The following is a 23503-nucleotide window of genomic DNA, read 5'->3' on the forward strand; positions in this document are numbered from 1 at the left end:
TGCATTAGGTAACATTGCTATAATTGGTGACCTGAATGGACGAATTGGTAAAGCAAACGACTTTATAGGGCATGATCTGTTGAGTACTCAATTACAAAGTGATATAAGTGGTTTAATTGATTACACACCTGATTCACCTAGTGAGCGAGCTACGGAGGACATAAAGCCTGCTAACACTTTTGGTCGAAAGATTTTGGACTTGTGTAAATCGTCTGGGGTTAGAGTATGTAATGGACGGTTCGGGAAAAGCAGTGGTAAATTTACATTTCAAAATAAAAATGGTTGTAGCGTTATTGATTATGTGTTATCAGAGACATATAATACATTGTATACAATGTATTATATGTCTCTGGTGTTATTATCTCATGAATCTTTTTCTATAGTAAATAATTTTATGATTGGTAATTTTAATACATTTTCATGTCATGCTCCTGTAATTATTGATTTCAAACTGAAAGGATTATCATTGACTGATTTTTGTTCATGTAAAATTATAAAATATAATACCTATAACTGGAATGAAGAGTATAAAGATGATATAAAGAGAGACCTTTGTGCAAGTGCAGATAAAATAAGCGATCTGGTGAATAGTATGAATGAAACGGACAATATTGACGATATTGTGGCTGAAACGAACGACATTTTTTAAACATTACAGAAAAATACACAAAAAGAGAAGTGATAAAAACTGTTAAGTGTGACTATTGTAACGGCAAAAAACGAAATTTGGGAGTAACTGGTTTTAACCGTGATAAGCCGTGGATAAATGACGAATGTAAAGAGTTATACCGGACTTACAAACGAGCATTATCACAGTTTAATTTATGTAGAAGTGAGGAAAATAGACTTTACTTAAACATTTCAAAACAAAGGTTTAAGCGTATGGAAAATACTTTAAAAAGACGTTACAAAACCCAGAGAGGAGATATGTTTAGTTCGATGAGAAGAACCAACCCAAAATACTTTTACAGAAAATTTAGAAGGAAAAGAAAAACACTTAATAGTAATTTAACATTAGATGACTTTGTCACACATTTCAAGAACTTAGTATCGAAAGACAATATTATAGATGGTCAAGTAAATGATGAAAACTATGATGTGGTTTATTCAGAATTAGATCGCCCCTTTACAGAACAAGAAATAGACATATGTGTAAAGAAACTAAAACGTGAAAAAGCACCAGGATATGACAATATTTTAAATGAATTTATTAAAGAATGTAAAACTGTCCTTCTGCCGTTACTATGCAAGCTTTTTAATGTTATATTATGTACAGGATGGTTCCCAGAAGTATGGGTTACTAGCGTATTAGTACCACTATTCAAGAAGGGCTCGATGAAAGATACGGGTAACTATAGAGGAATATCACTGGTTTCTCACGTTGGAAAATTATTCACATCGGTGATACATACTAGATTGATGAAATGGTGTAAAGAAAACAGTATTTTGACAGATGCGCAATTCGGTTTCATTCCAGGATATGGTACAAGGGACGCAATCTTTGCTCTTCATTCTGTTATAGCTAAATCTTTACGCAAAGGAAAACGGTTATATTGTTGCTTTGTTGATTATGTTAAAGCTTTTGATAGCGTTTCACATCTTATTTTATGGCAAAAAATGCTAAAGTGTGAAATAACTGGTAATCTATTGTGTTTAATTAAATCTATGTATTCTAAATTGAAAACATGTGTTAAGTTAGATGGTCAGTTTTCAGAATTTTTTAGTTGTAACGCAGGATTGATGCAAGGGGAGTCATTATCCCCTTTTTTATATTCGCTCTATGTAAATGATATAGAAATAGAATTAATCAAACAGGGTATTGAACCATATGAAGTCAGAATGTTAAATTTATATTTGTTTATGTACGCAGACGATACAGTTCTTTTTAGTGAAAGTGTTATTGAGTTACAAAAAATGATAGATACTGTGAATGAGTGTTCAACACAGTATGGGTTACATATAAATCTAAGTAAGACAAAAATTGTTATTTTTCGTAATAGAGGTAAAATAAAAGATAACGAAAAATGGTATTTAAATGGTAAAGTAGTAGAAGTATGTAATGAATTTGTTTACCTGGGTTTATTGTTTAATTATAACGGTATATTTTCTGTAACACAAAAGACATTAACTGAACAGGGTAGAAAAGCTACTTTCAGCTTACTTAGCAAAACACATGATGATTTTTTTAATATAGAAACTTTACTATCTTTATTTGATACTTATGTTACAAGTATAATGAATTATGCCAGTGAAGTCTGGGGCTTTCATAAAGCCGAAGATATAGAAAAATTGCATTTGTATTATATGAAAAGAATTTTAAAAGTTAGAAAAGGAACTGTTAATAACATGGTATATTTTGAGTTAGGCAGAGTGCCCTTGTATGTAAATAGATATGTGAAAATGGTAACCTACTGGTTGAGATTGTTAGACACAGAGAACTGTATTTTAAAACATGTATATAATGATATGTACGAATCTAGTTGTGTGAAGCCAAATGACAAGCTAAATTGGTCTTGTAAAGTACGAGATATATTATGTAAATATGGTTTTAGTGATGTTTGGTTTTCACAGAGAGTTAGAAACAGTCAATTATTTTTGAGTGAATTTAAACAAAGAGTAATAGATAATTATATATCTGAAGGTTTATCATATTTTGAAAATTCGCCGAAATGTACTTTGTATCAGTATTTACACGATGGTCACACTATGCAATTTTACCTTAGTCGTCCATTAAACAGTTTGTATAGATCTTATATTACTAGATATAGAATAAATGCTCATGCACTATGTATAGAAACAGGTAGATACTATAGTATAGCCAGAAATGAACGTTTGTGTAGTATGTGTAATAAAAATGCTATTGAAGATGAATATCATTTTATTTTAGAATGTGATAAATATAACGACATCAGATATAAATATATAAAGAGTTATTACTATGAGAGACCATCTACTTTTAAATTAGTACAACTGTTATCTGTAAGAAATGTCAAAGAGCTAAACAACCTTGGAAAATATTTATTTTTGGCAGAAAAAGCACGTAATGGTTAGTTATTCAAATGTTTATTTTTAGTTTAATATGTCTATATGTCATACTCCGCTTAATTCTTTCATTAATTTGTATAATTTGTGTATAAATGTTATATTATGCTGTATATTATCTATTGGATATTTATATTGTGTAAATCCAATAAGCTGTATTTGCTTACGGAAATAAAGTATTATTATATACAGATTAGTAGGTGTTTTTTTTATCATATCTATAGATAAATAAATAATTGTAGCCATTCTATGTATCAATAATTTCACATAGTATTGAGGTCAAAAATTGTGTATTGAGTGCACTCAATTGTATAACAAAGAGCCTGTTCAATTATATTATTAGATATAAAATGTGGTCTTTAATTCAGAATTCTGTACCATCTTTAAAACCAGAGTGATCACATGGAAACCACCATTGGTGGACAAAAATAAGAAATCACAGATTGATATGTCCAAAATTAACATAGTCAGAAAATTAATGGGCAATTCAATAATTAAAATTCACTGAAATACGACAGACAGTACATTAGGTTCAACATAAAGTTTAGAGGTAGCGGGAGATAGTTCCTATCTGTGGTATTCCATTTCTGTGCCAATGATTAACAAATTTAATAGGGCAACACAATAATCACAAAAGCTAAATTCTAATGGTTACAGTTTGAACCAATTCACATGTTCAACTAAGGTATGCATGAAAAAAATGTCTTTGAGCAGTTGATCATTGATACATGAAATAAAACCAGTTTATGTTCACAATACTTTAGAAATGTATCAGTGTAAATTTTGTAAGTAATTATAGATTATCGTTGGTCAACGAGTTTGATTTTCTCACTTTAGCCTTGACGGCTTAAGTGAGAAAAGCAATCGAGTTGAGATGACCCAGAAAATTTGGATCAACAAAATTAAAAGAATGCACATCTCTCATTTGTATTACTTAATGACAATTGCTATGATTTAGCAGCAATTATTTTTTGTGGTTTCTGATATTTAAAAACAACACTAAACATATCTCCTCCAAGTCTATTTGCCAACCAACGATTTTTTATCACAGCAACTTTCAAAGATTCACAACTAAATGCAGCATCAAAGTTTGTATGAATGGCTCTTCCCATTCCTTCTATCACAATTAAGTCAGCCTCTTGTTTCTTCATCAATTCCACCAATTCAAAATTAATCAACCTGCAAAAGTAGGTGAAATATAAATAAACAGTTAGTAAATTTGTTCTAAACACTTTAGTTTTTTACTTCACTTTTTATTAACTTTGCTATATTGAACACTTTTTAATTGATCATGGTGTTTAGAGAAATATAGTTACCATCACTTTAACACAAGCATTGATATAGTTTGATATTAGTATTCAAAGTGTCAGTCTTGCCTAAATCACGAGTTATAGTGGTGGAATCAGTTTCTCAAATGATTTCAAAAGCTTTCAGAAAGTTGTGTTGTATAATAGACTTTAAATGTGATGTCATCAGGCATGGTCACCTTTATTCATGACAAACAAAGGGAAATTTAGAAGAAACCAAACAAATTTGACGTCATAATTAAATTTTGTCCAATCAATTGCTTAGTGAGCAGAATTTTTTTCTCAAACTGATCAACAAATGTGAAAATAGCACAAACATTAGAGAATACTATATCTTCATATAGAATCTTAATTTCTGATTTTACTATCAACTATTTGATTGCTTTTCAAAATAATTGTTTCACAAGGTTCTTGGCTAGTTTAATCTTATATTTCTATTATATGTAATGTTAAACTTTGTCTATATTTAGAACATCTGACTGACTAGGAAGTTGCTGTGAAATATCTGAGCATCATGTTGCACAAGTTTTTGTAAATTCAATAACTGTTCTGTGAGGGCTTATGTTCTCCAACATTCCTGCAATAACCCTTCAATATGCAGTTTCAGCTTCTAATGCATTATTGGTAATATTTAAAAAAAAAAAAAAAAAAAAAACATTCACCAAAATGCTATGACTGGGTAACAAATTACCAAACAATTGAAATTCCACCATAACATGATAATGTCTTCCTTTTGGGGTAAGAAAATGAAGATACCCGTGGTCTTTAAGATTCTGTAAAGGCAAATGCACAGGTAATTTTTCAATTCAAATAAAATTGAGAATGGAAAAATCAAAGAGACAACCTCACCAAAGAGCAGGAAACGGCCTCCAATGGGTTTTCAACACAGTCAGGAAATCCCACATCCAGAGGTGTGACAAGTTCAACTACCATTAATGCTGCCAATTTTCATACAGCAATGACAACAGTTTTTGTCAATTTGAAAGATTTCCATACAACAAATAGGTTTTTGCACTAATTCAATAAAGGATATACTAAAAATTGATGAATGGCTTTTTTGTCTATTTGACTTGATCTTTACCTTAAATCAAGACAGGGTGATCCTTGCCCAGTGTCCATCACCATTAGAGTACCATTTTCATAGGCTGTCTGTATGTCTGGAGAAATTTCTGCTACTCTCTTTACAAGTATTAGAAGTTCACTATATATCACATCATTCAATGCAGGTCGAGAATTGGCACATAATATTACCTATAATATATTATTTTGAATTCAATAAATAAAATAAATAAACCTAAATATGTTTTTAAAATGTTTTTGGGCATATATGTGGTTGAATTGGATTTTATCACATTTCCCAAATTTATTTATTTTGTCTATAAGGGGTGTAAAAAATAGTTAGCATGTTTTAATATGCCTTAGCTTGAATTTCATTATGGAATGATAGGTGATGAAGGATTAGCTTGACCTGTTAGCATATGATGACCAGACATTGAATGATAGCTATAGATTCTTACATTGATACCAGTGGATTATCGGATTTATCCAATCGAGATAGTTAAATTATCAATTTTAAAGTCCAAGTCTCGGCGAGGACTTTTAAATTTATAATTTAACTACCGAGATTGGATAAATCCAATAATCCACGAGTAACTATGTAAGAATCTGTTTCTCTAATGATTAAAAAATACATTTTCATTTTTTGTTAACCGAAAATCCCCTTCAAGTGCCTTTCACATTGCATGAAGTTTCGTAAACACCTGTTTAGCATATTTTGATTCATCCAGTTAGCTAACAAGGTCATGACCGTTAAAATCATCCAATGATCTTTTGAGATCATTGGCAACCACACGTTGATTAAATTTTTGTATACAATGGGTTTGGGAAGGGATAAATTTTCATAGAATTAGAGAAACTTGTGTATGTAATTTGATCTTAACAAAAGAAATCTTTGTAAACCTGAAAAATTATTATATCAGGGTTTTAAATATCACAAACTTGTCAAAACTTTTCATAATTTTACCATCATTACAAGAACATCAGTTGAAAATATAAATCAGAAATCTTGTATGTTCAGTTATTACACATCCCATCTCTTTTGGTAATACTCTGTACAACGCAGAAAATTGTCATCATTCACTTAAAAAGTTAACATAACTTTTAAACCGACTAATATTCACAAGGGATATAGTTACCCTACCGTTGTCAAGTCATTAAAGATGTCATTTTTAAAAATTGATATCGACTGACTCATAGGATCTCTGCATTTAAAACAAACACATTTATTCTAAAACATGTAGTTGGCATGCTATGGGTTATGTTCTGGACAATTTAGGATGGCATGATTCTATACAAACCTTTGTCCCTCTCCTCAGCAGCCCCCTGACAAATGGAAATACTCCTAATATAATATCAGCCCCACTATTGTCTACAAATATCACAGCACATTTATGTGGTTTATCTTGTAGTCTTTGATGCCATTCTTCATAATTATCACACAACCATGGTCGCTCTGAAATACAACAGTTTGGGGCAATAGTTAAAGCAGATAATACATTGAAAAATAAAAACAATAATTGAAAAATCAACCAAATAATTGGAGCTCTTTGCACTTGAATTACCTTGTAGTTTATCCTGAGCCTCTATAAATCCAAAATCTTGATTTTCCATTATATCTACAACCTCTCTAGCTCCCCAGTCAAACACATTGCCTGCCAGCAGACCTTTAGCGAGAGACAACTGAAGCTCCTCCAATGATAATCCATCTAACTTACATAGTAACTGAGGAAGGCACTTCAATGCTTGTTCATTCTCAGTATGTTTTAACTAAATCAAAACAGGTAAACATTCAGAATATGATGAACATAGATTATAATACAATATTGATAAATATAAGGGGATGTCAGGTATACATTTATAAGGCTGCTACTTAATATTGTAAGTGTAACTAACAAAATAGATATTTGGTGTATTATCATGCAGTTTTTATTTCACTTTTTATAGAGAATGCAGAAGAATACACTATGGTAGCATATTTATAATATAGATACTTCAAGGGCATTGGTTATATCTCCCTTACCATCTGGTGACAGTAATGAACACTAAAGTATGTAAAATGCTGCTTGATTTAGCAGTATAATAAGTATAATTCAAGTAACTATGCTGACACGAAACTGTTAAATATATATATCCCTTGCATATCTGTATTATCATAAACTGTTAACACAGAGAAAATATAAATTGCCTAAGAACTAGAGAAATGTAAATATCTTATTCTAAGGACATTATACATGTTTCTGTCAAACTAAAGGACATTTCACATCTTATCCAACAACTGTACATATATCTTAATGACCCTTTTATTAAATCTGTATTAGGACATTTACATCTCCATGACTTGAAGTATTTCACACTACTAGCTGGTATTTTTCTTGACATAACAATCAGTAATTTCCTCACCTGAGAATATGGATCAGTAAAGAGACAATCTGATAAACAATGACTGCTGGTGTCCAGTAAACTTCTCACAGTAAGGGATCCATATGCACTAAAAATCAAATTAAAAAGTTTTATTCTATTTTGTTTGATAGTTTTCATACATAAATAATAATGTTAAATGTGAACAGAAAAATGACTTATGACAAAAAATGATAATAACTCATATTGCTTTTGACCAGGTAAGCTAAAAAACAGTAAAACAATTTTAACTTTTCATTTTTGGTACATTAAAATAAAACCAGCCATCGAGTTTTCTTTGAAATATCATTATAATAAAAGAAACTAAACTAGAAGCATAATAATCTGTACCATTGCTCTATATTCCTGTACAAAAATATTTTTTGGAACCACACAACAAGCAATAAAATTTTGTTTATTAGTTTGTTGGTGCATTAAGTATACTATACCAAGGATTATCATTAAGTATACTATACCAAGGATTATCATTAAGTATACTATACCAAGGATTATCATTAAGTATACTATACCAAGGATTATCATTAAGTATACTATACCAAGGATTATCATTAAGTATACTATACCAAGGATTATCATTAAGTATACTACTATACCAAGGATTATCATTAAGTTCTTGTAATCTTTGTAAGTATTTCTGTTTGAATGCTTCTGCTCTATCTTTGACATCAGGACCAGTTTGACTTGCCAATGCTTGATCTCTGGTCTACAATAGATTATCATCATCATACTGTATTGATTTTATACATACTGGAATATATAAATAGACAGAAAATATCTTTTTTGCAGTAATTCTATATAAAAAGTGTACTGTGTTCTCAGAAATGAAGAAAGCTTTTAAAGAAAAAAATACATAACATACAAAAATGAAATTGAAGTTAACAGCCAATGTAATATCGCTAACATATATTAAAACTTGTAAGTAATAGGTTCAATGGATTGTGTTTGACCTACAATTTCTTTGTTCCATGTATTAAATAGTGTAATACTGAATGACAAAAACGAAGTCAATTTGTCAGTAAAAAAACAGAAAAAATAATTAATTTCTTGGCTTGAGGAAATTTCTGTTCAAGTTTCATAACATTCCTAAAAAGTTTAATAAAGTTATTGGTGTCTAAAAATTTAATCTCTAAATGACAACTGCAGAAAAAAAAACATTTATCAGTAAAGTACAAAAAAATTGAAGAAAGAAAATAGTTTTGAACTTCCAACAATTTTTCATAATCAATAAAAAGCTTCTGTTTTATAAAAAGTTTAATGAAATTCAATAAGTGACAAAATAACTGATTCCATCTTTTAAAAATATTTTCAATTGTTTGCCCTTAATACTATCTTTTGATCATAACAAGTTTCTGTCCAAGTTTTGTTAAAGTTGATGAAAGTTTGAAAAAAGTCATTAATGTTGCATCAAATTTAAAAACAGTTTTAATCTGCTGTTAATAATCATTGCAACTCATTTTGTTTTTCCAAAAATTGTAGACTCAATTTTCTAGAACAAATCAAGTTTTTAATGATTTTCCAATATTAAATTTTATAGGAATTAGGATTAAGAGGATGTAAAGAGTCAAATATTTTACTAAATGCTTTTTCAGTATTTTTACAAACCTTATCAACACTGTTAGAGAAACAATCTATCCAATATTCTCTGGCAGCTGTATCTGTTGTCAGATCAACTGTGTCTGGGAGGTAACTGTTGGGATCTAGTAGTAGTGAGCAGGGTTGTAACATCTTTTCTAATTTGTCAAGTTCTAACATATCAAACTGAGAAAAAACATCAAAATGAAACTTTATCTATAGTATTCTTTTATTAAAAGACATACAAGACAAGCAGATAGTACAAGGCAAACAGTATTTAGATTTTTTTTTATAAATATATAACTTCCATTAAGCATATATTTTTCATTACAAAATTCATCACTGGACATAAACATTTTAATTGAAGGAATGCATCAAGGTCACCTTTTAATACTTAACTTCCTCTATGCCCTAGCAGATCTTCCTTTAAATGACATCATTTTCTTTTTAATCGTTTACCCAAGTAAAAGTATGACTAAAGCTTAAATTATGCAGGTGCTTGCTTTAAATTAAACATAATAATTCACTTTCTACTGTAAGTATAGCTAACTGCATAACGTAACTAATACCCTGTACATGCATTCATGTTGTGAAAGTTTTGAGTCAATGACGTGTTAAGATTTTTGGTGTTCAGCAATTTATTTTATATCATCATTCATTGCCTCTGTTTAAGATTGAAACATGGGTCACTGATAGGACAGAAATATACTGACCAAAGAACAAAGTCTGAGATTTTTGTACTGTAAATTCCAAAATTAAAGGTCAAGGTCAAGGTGGGTATGTTACTTCTACATACAAAGTTTTGTCAATCTGACTATTACAATACAAAAGTATGCACCAACCACAACACAAATCAGACAATATTTAATTTCATAGGGTCAACCGTCATCTTCCAGGTCAGAGTGATGATACATCACAAGCCATCCCAAGTTTGGTTTTAAGTACAAATGCTTTTATGAGCCAGAAACTAATTGGACAAGGTTTTACTATCATAGAGGTTAAAGGACAAATTTCGAAAGACCTGACCTGACATAAGGGTCAAAGGTATTTAACACACCATGATGCAACTGTATACCAAGTTTGGTAAACTTAGAATTTATGGAACAAAAGTTGTGAACCAGACACAAAGCATGATGGAAAGGCAGAGAAACAGATATGTTGATTCCTATGAACCCCCAAAACTTTCTTTGTGGTGTATAATAATTACAGTTGAACTTCTTTCTCTGCTGTCTAACAATGGATTAGAACTAGATAAACCAGAACATCCTGCAAAGTTTTCTCCCCATGTATATCTTTCTGTATCTGGAAATACAATTATTATATTATAAGTAATTCGTACTATTGATCCTAATGGCACGTATTATAATTCTATAAATGGCTTTGACTGTACATACAATAACGTATTTGTATCCTATCAATCTGAGACTACAGTTAGGAAAATATTACTGATTTCTTTAAGGGAATTACTCTTACATATTGGTTTCAGTCTTCTTGTTTACTATGGGTACCCATTTTGTCATAATTAACATTAAATAAAAATTTATAAAAGCATTAATTGAACAGTTTTCAAGTTATTGCATTAAAAAAGCTGTAATAATCCATTAAGGAGCCAACACATAAACACATGGACTAACACTACCTTAGGGAGCCAGCTATATCTCTACAAATAACAACAATTCTCTTTACGTGTTATTCAAAATATAAAGATGTATCTTATCTGTTAAAAAATTCAATTTCCTGTCAATCAAAATAACATTTAACTGTCATATGAGTTTCACTAAGATACTCAACAGCTGAGTTGAGATGCATAAAATTTATATTATTAAAGAAATAAAAAAATCTTCTCCTTGTGAGTTATAAAACTGTTTAAAATCTCTATGAAAAAATTACAATCATATGAAATCTGTCATCTTTTTTTCAACAATTTAAAAACTCTTACAATATCAAATTATAGCAAAATATAATAAAGTTGATTGTTTACAAAAATTCTAAATTAATCAAACTGTATTGTTTAGTACATGTAGTAACAATTATTAATTACTGGTGGCAGTTTGTTGTTGAAATATGAGGAAACTCATAATTGTCTGATTTGCTGTCAGTCAGGTTATTGACATTCAGATTTTACATCACCATGCATCCAGATCAATTAAAAAAAAAATTGTTTCTTTTATTTTATATACCTTCAGGGGCCTTGGTGGCCCAGTGGTCTAAGTAGCTACTACTGTAATCACTAGCCAGTCAATATTGAGGATGCGAGTTCGAACACTGTTCCTATTGGTGCACTCGACTTCAATCTTAATTGACTAGGATAGTCAGTTTTCCTATCAAAGGTTGTGGTTTTCTATGGGCACTCTGGCTTCCGCCACAAATAAAAACATGCTGCCGTGAATGCAGTTCTTAAAGTGGCGTTAAAACACCAAAAAAACAAAAATCAAATCTGTTTACCTTCTTCTTCTGCTCCTTTCAGAAAAGCTCCTATAGCACCAAGGTATCCTTCATGTCTCATGAACGATGCTTGAATCTCACCCTGAAACACAACCATTGGTTCAAACCTGAGCTTTTACCCCTGTCTGTATTATCCAACTTATCAGTATATACAATGAACCTCATGAGTTAAGGGAGTTCGCTTCTCAGTTTCAAAATAATTAACTTTTCTTAAAACTAGTATAAATTGAAAGGGGATTAGTTAAGGAATCAAAAGAGCAGAAAAAATATATAGGTCAATGTGCTTGTTTTTGAGATATAAGTCATTCAAATTTGGGCAGGAAAATGTTCTCTCATGATTTTTCATAGCTTTATCATTGACAAGATTAAGTTCTCAAAAACTATTAAAAAATAATTAAACTTTTATAAGACTTTTTCAGATGGCTTATCATAATACATGTATCTGTTTCAAGCCATTTACTGATAAAAAAAAAAGTGAACTAACCTTAATTTTTGATTAATTACAGATGATTATTGGAAATTTATCAAGTAAAGTATAGGCCTTACTTGAAGACCTTTTAAATATTCATATTTATTTTTATATTTTTTCAAAGATCTTGTTAATCTTTCAGACATACTTTATAGAATCACTTTATGTAGTATAGATAAAAAAAAATAGGCAATGGATAAATCCTCCGTATATATCAAACATCTAATAAACACATTTGTGTATTCAATTATGAGGTCAAATACTTGTGTATTAAGAATTAGATGTATATTGATTGGTCTGTATAGTTATGTAAGACTGAGGTTGATAGGTAATGTGGTCAATTTGATTGGCAGTTTAAGAGGTGGGGTATTGCAATTAAAGGTCCACCTGGTATCTGATTGTTCTGTGATAATGACAATTGCCAATCATACTAGTATTGTATCAATACTCAATTACTTAATCTAATTAAAAAAGCCTGCACATCAACATATCTTAATGAAATACATTCTTGAATGAACTGCTCCAAAAATATACCCATTTTTTTCACAGTTTATATGTGTATTATGTGCACATACATGAGAACTAAAGGGAACTATATTTCAGTGTGAATACATAAATTTAGTAGCTAACCTGTCATTGTGTTAGGGAGGCTGGTGCCTTAGGAAAGATTTAGAACAAGTTCCAATCTTTCCAAAAACCCTAAAAAACAAGGATATATTAAAAAAAACCCAGCAAAGTCAGCAAGTATTCCATTTATAAAGGAATACAACCCTAAAATGGTCAATTACAACACTTTGATCTCCGTTTAGAACATTATAAGCATTGTTTATACGGTTCATTACATTTGGATGAGGCAAACTGCAGTTAGAGAACAGAAATTAATTTTGGGACATACATAAGTACTGAAATAGAGACTTATAAGGATAAACCTTAATGTCCTCTCTGCTTAGAGGCAGGGGCATAAAATTGATGCATCTGTTCTTAATTTGTTAACAATAATACAAGAGAAGATACTTCAAATAACCATACTAAAATGACAATGATTTAAAATATATTGACATTACAATGATAGTATACCTTTGACCAAAAGTTAATAGCAAAACTAATAGTATGCATAGTAAGGGGATGCCCCCTGATGAAGTAACCACCAAAGTAAATCTTCTTTAACTGATGAAGTCTACAGTACAGGGAAGCTAACTGTCCTATATCATTACTAATGGACAACAATAAACTTCTGGCTACATCTTCATCTTTATAACAAGGCACTGCAAAATTACAACCAGCTAATAAATGACTTTACATGTCCAGCGATACAGTAAAGTGCCACAGTATCAGTATCAGACTTTAAAAATATATTGTCAAATTCTATATTTGTGCATACAAATTTTTCATTGAGAGGTTATCAAATATGTCCCAAGTCAGGAGCCTCTGGCCTTTGTTTGTCTTCTATGATTTTAATTTTAGTTTCTTGTGTATATTTCAGAGTTTAGTATGACGTCCCTTATCACTGAACTAGTATACATTTTTGTTATGGGGCCAGCTGCAGCACGCCTATAAGTGATAGAATTTCTTGCTGCATTGAAGACCCATTGGTGGCCTTCAGCTGTTGTCTGCTCTTCGGTCGGGTTGTTGTCTCATTTACACATTCCCTATTTCCATTCTAAATTTTATCTACTTAAACTAGAAACCATAAAATGAATACTGGTACTAATACTTTTTTCAGTTTTATCAGTTTTCTGTTTCAGTTTCAGTATGAACTGGATCACATTTTTTCCGATATATCTATTCATAGACATAATTCCACATTCTATTGTTTTTTTCCCCATTTGTGTAAAATCTTTATTATCATTACTCATTTATTATGAATCATACCATTTTCTTTATCAGTTCTAGCAGCTTTACCAAAGCTACTGGCTATTATATCCCCTGTTAGTCCAATGGTAGAATATTCTCCTCCGTAAATATCTCTAACTAACATATCAACCTTCTTGTGGTCTCCTTTCTCAGCCAATTCTAACAAATCATCAAATGTCTACAATAAATCAAATTTTACATCATACAAGACATTTTGTGATTCTCTGAACAAGGTTAGTCTTCAAAATGCCATAATTATTATGCAAGAGTTAAAAACAAACTGTTTTCTGATTTATAATTCTAATATGTTTTGCATATCTACAAATACTTGAAATTTATTGATCCATTAGGTTCCCCCCACCCCTTAAATTACAATTCTACAGTCCTTGTTACTGAAACTACTTTCATAGCATATGCAAACATCATTTTTTCATGTAACTACAATATAATAGCTACCATCAATTAATTTTTATTCTTTATTATTGTGAACTACATTCAGCCATAGTTGGTCAACACCTACCATCTAGATGACAGAGCAATTAAAAGATTGGTAGAGAATTGATCTGAAGTTGATCTAAATCCCAAAGTTTATTAGCATGTACCAAATCTGATGGTTTAAGTGTGATGTCTCTATCTGATGGTTTAAGTGTGATGTCTCTATCTGATGGTTTAAGTGTGATGTCTCTATCTGATAGTATAAAGTATGTATTTGTAAGACTTACAACACCACATAGTCTGTAAATACTTATCATGTCAATAAATGTAGTCATGGTCAAAGTCAGCACTACAATGCTGGTTGCTTACCTTGGCTTTTGTAAGAAGAGATCCAAGTCCCCAGAATGTCCCCCCTCCAGTAGATGTCCCTCCAATTCTTTCATATTTTGTCTCTGATTCTACCTACAAAAATAACATAGGGTCAAGTTGCAATTGAGTTTCCTACACAGGGTTTTTCAAAAGGGTCATATTTACCAATATTGACATTTATTGCTGGTAAAAGTCTGTTAAGAATATCACTAAAATGAAGGAATGAACATACAGACAGACAGACAAACTCTCTATTTTACCTACTGTAAATTCTGATATTATCGGGAGTTTCTTTTATTAATAAATGCGAAAAATGTGATGGGTTGCAATAATAGCTTATGTTCTAATATCTGATACATATATATGTATGCAGATTTTGCAGAAATCAAAAAAAATAATCTAACATTGTGTCCAATTTTCAAAAGTCACAGTCATAAATGCATGCAATAATTCCTGAATGAACAGTATATTTTACCTTTACAAAACTGACACCTGATCCTATGTTTACAAGAAGATAGGGGAAAATATCATGATGTATTCCTTGAAATTGATACTCTGGCTGGCCATGTCTTTGGTATATGAATGCCTCATCAGGAATATTCTTCAACAGAAAGTTACTTCCATTAATCAAGCATTCCATTTCATCTTCCTTGTCTAACCTGTGATAAATATACTAGGTTTATATGAAAGTGACATAAAAATATTGCCTTAAACATATAATTTAAATTATAAGTGACCTAAATTTGAGAATGAAATGGGGAATATGTCAAAAAGACAAAAGAGCAGAAAACAGCCTAAGGCCACTAATGGGTCTGCAACACAGGGAGAAAAATACACATCTGAAAGCGGACTTCAACTGGCACCTAAACAAAAATGTGTATGTATCATTTATGTACCTTAACATGTATAATGCACTGTGAGATTGAATACTTAAATATAAACTAGAAAATACAAAAAATACAGGTTCTCTTGCCATTGCTACAAGTGAGGGGAAAGATACCAAAGGGATAACCACATCCATAATTAGAAAACAAATTCACAATGCCATGGCAACTTAGGTCATGTAGAATAGATGTCCAGAAACTTTGTATGTGTGTTATGTTGTGATCCACATAAAGACTAAAGCTGACTATGATTGATGATTCTCTTTTACAAACTTTGTCCATGCTTAGTGGATATACAATGCTAAATTCAAATACCTGAAGACTTATTTTAAATAAATACTCACTGAACACCTAGGGTCTTTATTATTTGGTCCTTGTACTTATGTGCCCCTCCCCCTGTAGCTTTGATGTTTTTCTTCTCCAACATAAATTCTTTTGACTGCATAAGATGCCCTCGAATAAAATCCAAACATTGGTGTAAATACTTGGTCTCAAACTTGATAAAATGTAATCTTCTTGTGTAGCCATCTTCTTCCAAAATTTGATAAATACTATTATTGTCTTCCTTCTGAAGTAAGAAATATTTCAGTAAAAACAACTTAAATAATCCCAAAATAAGTTTGATATTTTGTTGAAATGTATTTCTATTGGGAAATTGGTATGTCTCTTTAATGGTTGTATTGATGACTGTGATCCTATGAGAAATAACTTATCTAAAGTTTTCATATAAAAGTTTGGTAAAATCATTACTTAAATTCCAGTATTGAGAAGCTTATTACTTATAAAATATACTACAAGTTTCTAGTAAGTCTCCTATGATCAAATTATGTAATTATGTAAAACCTGCATAAAATATTCAAAGTTATATATTATCATAACTTTATATGTCATTGTATATCATTGTATTATACTATTGTTCTCTGCTGTCTATTCATGTTTTATATTATGTAATATATGTGGTTAGTTTTGCCATGGCATGTCTATGCTTTTGCAATCAAGATTCATTCATTCATTCATTCATTCATTATAAAGTTCCTTCTTGTCAGGATATTTTGAAAAATTTCACACACAAAAAAGGTCAGATTAAAAATATAAAGATTAATAAGCAGCAAGCAAACAAAACTACTTTACATTTTTTTAAGCAAACATTTAAATGTCTTAAAACAATCTTAAATGTTGGACAAGTACTCATTTACATGGCATAGCGAGCTCTAAATCACCACAAGAGAGCACTTTACATATGTCTGATATGATAATGGTGCAATGACTTTTTTTTACTTCTAGGTTATTTATAAACAGGTCCCTGCTTCCAAAATTATGTGCTGTCTTCATCATCCAAAACAATTACATATGTTCCTGATAAAATTGTAATAATCTATATCTATGAAATCTTTATAATTCAATCATGTAAAATTTTATAAAAACTTCAGTAGTCCATGCTGCCATTGAAATTTAAAATAACTTTATTTAGAATTTTTCTTAAAAAATCAGCTATATGGGTAATTAGAAAATAACTAATTGTTAACAACATTTGTCGTTTCAACCTTTTCAAGCTTGTAGGTTTTTTGATCATTGTTAAGGCTTTACAGTGATCTATAGTTGCTAACTTTTGAGACATTTGTTCTGGTAGAGCGGTGTCACATTGCCAATCATTTCACATCTTCTTATACATGTATCATATTGTCTAAGTAAATGGTAAATGCTAAAAGTATAAGTAAAATTATTTATAAAACAAGTTTGCACTCACATGATCACGAACGTGTGACGTCTTCCTGTGTAGTTTGGAGCAGTAAGCAACTTTTACTAGGGATCCACCTGTGCAAATATGAAAATAACAATATGTTACAGAAAATATCAATAAAATGTTTCGTTGAGTGCAGCTTGATACGACCGCAGAGGTTGAACCCTTAACAGTTGGGCCAAATTTGGACACAATATTCAAGCTTGATACTGTCTGAATTTGGATTGTTATAAAAATTTTGACATAATATAGGTTTCTGACACACACAAAAAATATCAAGATCTTACAAATCTATTGCACTGTGCAATTAAAAATTTCTTCTTGAAACTTTATAAAATTTTGAAAAAAAATTGAACCCCCCAAAAAAGTTTTGAATCCCCCCCCTTAATCCCTGCCTTTCTTTTGTAGTATGGAACCTTGTAGTACAATACAAGTTATTATCTGGAAACTGGATCTGGATATATGCTGGTTTTTGGCCCTTTTTTGGCCCTAATCCCTGCATGAATGGGGCAATAATTCCCAGAACCAAATTCCCAGCCTTCCTTTTGTGATATGGAACCTTGTGGTACAATGTCAGATAGATCCATACTCTTACATACAAGTTATTGTCCAGAAACTACAAAAATGCTTGTTCTTGGCCCCTTTTTTGCCCTTAATTCCTTAACTGTTGGCACCATAGCCCCAAAATGAATCCAAACCTTCTACTTGTGGTATTAAACATTGTGGAACAATTTCAGAGCAATTGAAATATTTATACACAAGTTATTATCCTGAAAGTAAAAATATGCTTGTTTTGGGCCCCTTTTAGTTTAAACATATTTATTTATAGTGGATTGGGAAACAAGTTTTGCAACTCATATTATTCCCTTTCCACTTTGTGGGTGCGAGTGCTGCCTTGTAGCAGCATTAGCCTTCTCTTTTTTGAAATCTACAAGGGTGTCTTTTACGTGCAAGAGATATGGCTCTCTCTTAACATGGGTCAGCCAGTTATCGTCCCCTATCATCGTTTCCTCAAGACTATACTTGCAAATGGTGTCAAGGGAGAGCCGAAAATTCAGTCCCTGAAATTTTCCTCCCGTAACAGGAATCGATCCAGGAACCGTTATGTTAGTAGTCCCATGCACTAACCACTACACCATGGCTCTCCTTTTTGGCCCCTAATTCATAAACTGTTGGGACCATCATCCCCAAAATCAATCCCAAACTTCCTTTTGTGGTATTGAATCTTCTTATTAAATTTAAAGAGATCCATTCACATAAACTTAAGTTATTGTCCGGAAACCAATGTGTCTTCGAACGATGCAGACGACGACAACATCATCATGATCATACCATTAAACGATCCCAAAATTTGTTTTTGCGGTCGTATAAAAAAACCAATTAGTTACAGAAATATAAAAATAACAATATGTTACAGAAGATATAAAACAAATGTTGTTGTTATCAAACATTGGAATAACAATGATCATGATGATATTTCAGAATAATTTAATTTTGGATGTAACGTGTCTTCTGATTGGCTGACGTTATTTTGTTATGAGCCCATAGACATAATTTAGTCATGTGACCGTGACGTCATCAACGTTTTATCATGGTTTTCTACGGTTTAAAATGGAATTTAGAATTAAATTATAAGAAATGACTGTAAATACTTTTTCTGTCTATTCGAAATAACATAAAAAATGTGGTGCACACTGTTAAATAACCCGCTACACGCGTTATTTAGTGTGCACCAAATTTTTTATGTTATTTCTTCATAGACAGAAAAATATTACAGTCATTCCTTAAATATTTCTCCATTCACATTGACTTTATATTTTTGTATCTTTATGAACTGCTTTCATTCACTTCACTAACTAGCCAACACCATTATTCAGATGTAACAGTTGTACAATAAACATGATAAAAGTAGCACAATGCATTTATTATGGTTTTGAATATGCATGACACAATTTTAAATCTGGATCATAAGCAAATAACATTTAATCAAAAGTGGGTTGATTGAATGGCTAAAATAACATGATATTCAGTGGTTGTCGTTTGTTGCTGTGTTGCATAATTTGTTTTTCATTCATTTTTTTTGGGGGGACATTAATAGGCCATTATTTACTTGTTTGAACTGTTTTACATTTATGAATTCTGGGCCCTTTTAAGCTGACTGTGCGCTATGGGCTTTGCTCATTGTTGAAGGCTGTGTGGTAACCTATTGTTGTTAATTTCTATGTCATTTGGTCTCTTGTGGAGAGTTGTCTCATTTGCAATCATATCACATCTTCTATTTCATATTTTGAATATTGTCAAAAGTTTACAGTTGTCATCATCTTATTTAGAATATAATGTTTCTCATTTTAATAAAAGATTGGAAAGTATTTCTCACCTTACTTTTTCATAAACTTATCATTGTTATTATTATTTTTTTCTTTACTGAATTGGAAGTATCCAACCAACATCTATATCTAGCTATCTGTGATAGAGTACATGGTGCTGTCAAAATTATTTCCTTGTTCAAGTAATTTGCAATTATCTTGGTAGCTGAGCTGTGCATGTTTGTATTTCATACAACATGTGCCTACATTTATAGATATGTAAATGGATCAACCCCATCACAATTTGTGAATGTACCAAGTTGGATCATGCATTGTTATTTGTGAATGTACCAAGTTGGATCATGCATTGTTATTTGTGAATGTACCAAGTTGGATCATGCATTGTTTGAACTTTGGTTTTTCTGGAGGAGTCATATGTAGATGGTTGATGTTGTCAACTTGTCTGTTGCACTGTTCAGTATTTTAAGTGATTCAGACCTATACAATTTATATACATTTGTCATACCAATATCAACAGCAAAGTGACAGGCATTCTGTAAATTTCTAAACACATCCTCCGTTGGAAGGTCGATGCTAGTAGCATATCTCTTATCTGTAGAACTCATCCTTGGTCGTCAACACCATACAATATGTGTTAACACAGACTACCTATAAATGATTGATTACACTGTTTAGTGTTTGAAAATAATCAAATTAAAGGTGTACAGATCATCTAAAATTGGATGTTTGGCAAAAACAAAATCATGAGATACATGTATGTACTATGCTGTTTTAATATTTAACAATCACACCAAACAAGAATTTAAACTTACCCAAACCTGAAAAATTATTTTGACTCCAAGCTGTCAAGTTTTTACTCGTAAATGTAACATGCTTATTGGAAAAGAAACAGAACTCATTAAAAAGTCTTTGGTTAGATGAGGCTTGATGTGCATTGATGTCTACCGATATGACATATTCCATGTCATCTCTTTTTTGCAATCTAAATTTTTTTTTAAGTTACCAATACAAGGAAGAGCAAACTTATATGCATAAGAAAGATATACTTTCTAAGTGGACAACATGTATAGACAAATATGTTGATTGTTGAAAAGATTTTAAAATAAAGTCATATGAAATATTGTTGATTAATGGTTTTTAATGAATGAACTGACTTTGAATAAGTTAACATTCTCATATATCTTATTGTTTTTATAGTTGACACTGTTTTGTTTGAGTTATTGTTTTTACAGTTGACACTGTTTTGTTTGAGTTATTGCAATGACATTTGAATGAATTGTTTAAATATTGTTATAATACATGTAGGTCTGGAACAAAATAGGGAACAAAATAAGGAACAATCATATTTTTGTGATGATTTTCAGAAATTTGTATTTTAAAGGTACCCTTAATATTGATATTTTTTAATAAATGCAAGGATGTATTATAAAACGTCCTTGATAAGCCTAAAGAGAATGAACACAGAGCTAATGTACTATATTGGTGAAAGACCAAGGGCGAACATGTAAACAGGGTGAGTCAATTAAATTATCATAAAAGAGGGACGAAAGATACCAAAGGGATAGTCAAACTCATAAATCTAAAACAAACTGACAACGCCATGGCTAAAAATGAAAAAGACAAACAGAAAAACAATAGTAAACATGACACAACATAGAAAACTAAAGAATAAACAACACGAACCCCACCAAAAACTAGGGGTGATCTCAGGTGCTCCGGAAGGGTAAGCAGTTCCTGCTCCACATGTGACACCCGTCATGTTGCTTATGTGATTAAAAATCCAGTAAATAGTCCAACTGATTGTTAATCTGCTGCACCACTGTCATTAGGGAATTGTGGTTAAGTACCTACTGAACAAACTTTATTTCTAGTTTATGATATCCTGCACAAAGACGATCACTAAGACGCTTGATGAATGTTTATAGTGCAGGGATACGGGTGAGCCCCTCTATCTGGTAAATGACGTCACAAAGGCGCGTATAATTGACGAGTTTTCTCCGGTGACAGATGAACTCGAAAGTGGTCTATTATCTTTTTTCAGAATGAATAAATGGTTTGCAACTTTATTATCGTCACTATTAATATACACCTTATCGCTATTTGTCCGCCATTGCTGGAAATCACACAGGTTCCCGTAAAATTTTGACGTCATAAAACAAAATGTCTGACGCCACAATGGAAAAGTGATTGTTGTTGACGTCAAAAGTTCAAGCGGACGGGTCAGCCGGGAATAGCGATAAGGTGTATTATCAATTAACTATTATCAATTAGAACCAAGTGGCCTAGCTTTAACCCTGTGACATGAATATACCAGCAAAATCTCTACTTCTTCAGCTGTCATAGCTGAGGGACATCTCCCTCTGTAAATTTTTCAATTTTTAAAATTGAGCTTTATACTCTTAATCAAAGAGTGGGTGTTTACAGTTTAGTGGGGTTTTTTTCAAATTCGGGCGACAAAATTTCGGCCTTCAGTCAACATGGTCAATGCTTGTGGAAAGATAAATTCATCAGCAGGGCTTAAATATTTGACGATATGCTTGTTAAAACGAATTTTGCAAGTACTGATCAATTGATCAGCTAATTGGGCAAACACATTGTTTCTTACATTTTTTTACTGGACTGTTTGTTTACAACGGAAGTCAGATAAAGTAATCTCTGGAAAATGCCGGATGGTATACATAATTTCCCGCCAAATATTTTTAAATAATCGGAGTCGGAGAGTCGCATTTACATTATTTTTTTTCTTTTTCGTGGTGAAAAGGAGAACTGCATATGTGATTCCCAGATATCATATTTAGAAATTAATCATAAAATTCCTTTATCATCGCAGAATTTTTTGTATGATCTGCAATGTATAACTTATTGAACTGGGATATTGAAAATTTTACTGATATTTCTTTAACAATGATCAACAATGCATCAATGATGATTTTAGCAAAAGCTTCATTCAGGTAGCAAACAAACATGCACCTTTTAAGAAAAGAAAAAATTTACCTAAACAAATACCATATATGAATAAAGAACTCAAGTAGGCAGTATGGACGAACTTTGGGGAGTGGAGGATATACAAGAAGAGAATGTTATATATATAACAAGGTACAAAAATTCAACAACAAAAAAACTTGACTGGGAAGCTCAGTTATAGAGCTCAGAGGAATTTTGTAACCAAATTAAAAAAAAAAACAATCTGTTAACACCTACTTCATTGAAAGATGTTCAAGCGGCCCTAAGGCAAAATATTTTTGGCCTACGGTTAAACCCTTTCCGTTACGAATAAAGGGTGCGCCAACACCAAAAGACATCATTCTACAAGAAAACATGGCTATAGAAACAAACCAGGAAAAAATTTGTGAGACATTTAACAATTTCTTTGTTAATGTAGCGAAGAACATTGGTGGTAACGACATCGCCGTTATCGATGGAAAACATCCAAGTATCGGTGCAATCTATTCAATAAAAAATACCAACTTGTCATCATCAGCACTAAATTTTCACCCAGTAAATGAACATTTTGTTTTGAAGCGAATAAATAAAATAAATGTAAAACTAGCAAATGTACTGATAGAATATCACCAAACTAC

The 23503-nt window shown here is 31.3% G+C and overlaps 1 protein-coding gene across 1 annotated transcript; it reads right to left on the reverse strand.

Moving 5' to 3' along the window:
• Nucleotides 1-3047: 3047 nt before the first annotated feature.
• Nucleotides 3048-22610, reverse strand: LOC139517509 (4'-phosphopantetheine phosphatase-like). Its single transcript, XM_071308663.1, has 17 exons — nt 22528-22610; nt 20428-20570; nt 17602-17669; nt 16199-16422; nt 15446-15629; nt 14971-15063; nt 14185-14344; nt 13390-13577; nt 11844-11925; nt 10606-10700; nt 9429-9584; nt 8420-8529; nt 7809-7896; nt 6971-7175; nt 6707-6861; nt 5431-5600; nt 3048-4221 (listed from the first exon to the last, which is right to left on the reverse strand). The coding sequence occupies exons 2-17, from the start codon at nt 20525-20527 to the stop codon at nt 3990-3992; spliced, it is 2310 nt and encodes a 769-aa protein (XP_071164764.1). The 5' UTR covers nt 20528-20570; nt 22528-22610; the 3' UTR covers nt 3048-3989.
• Between the last annotated feature and the right edge of the window lie 893 nt (nt 22611-23503).

Source organism: Mytilus edulis, chromosome 3, assembly GCF_963676685.1.
Source record: "Mytilus edulis chromosome 3, xbMytEdul2.2, whole genome shotgun sequence".
NCBI lineage: Eukaryota > Metazoa > Mollusca > Bivalvia > Mytilida > Mytilidae > Mytilus > Mytilus edulis.

What these genes read in the sequence shown, in the direction of transcription:
- LOC139517509 (XM_071308663.1), bottom strand. Translation starts at nt 20,527, where the DNA reads ATGAGTTCTACAGATAAGAGATATGCTACTAGCATCGACCTTCCAACG. An exon ending in TCACTTTGCTGTTGATATTG is followed by an intron (nt 17,670 to 20,427) that starts GTATGACAAATG and finishes ATATTTGCACAG; the next exon opens with GTGGATCCCTAGTAAAAGTT. An exon ending in TGCTGAGGAGAGGGACAAAG is followed by an intron (nt 5,601 to 6,706) that starts GTTTGTATAGAA and finishes AATATATTATAG; the next exon opens with GTAATATTATGTGCCAATTC.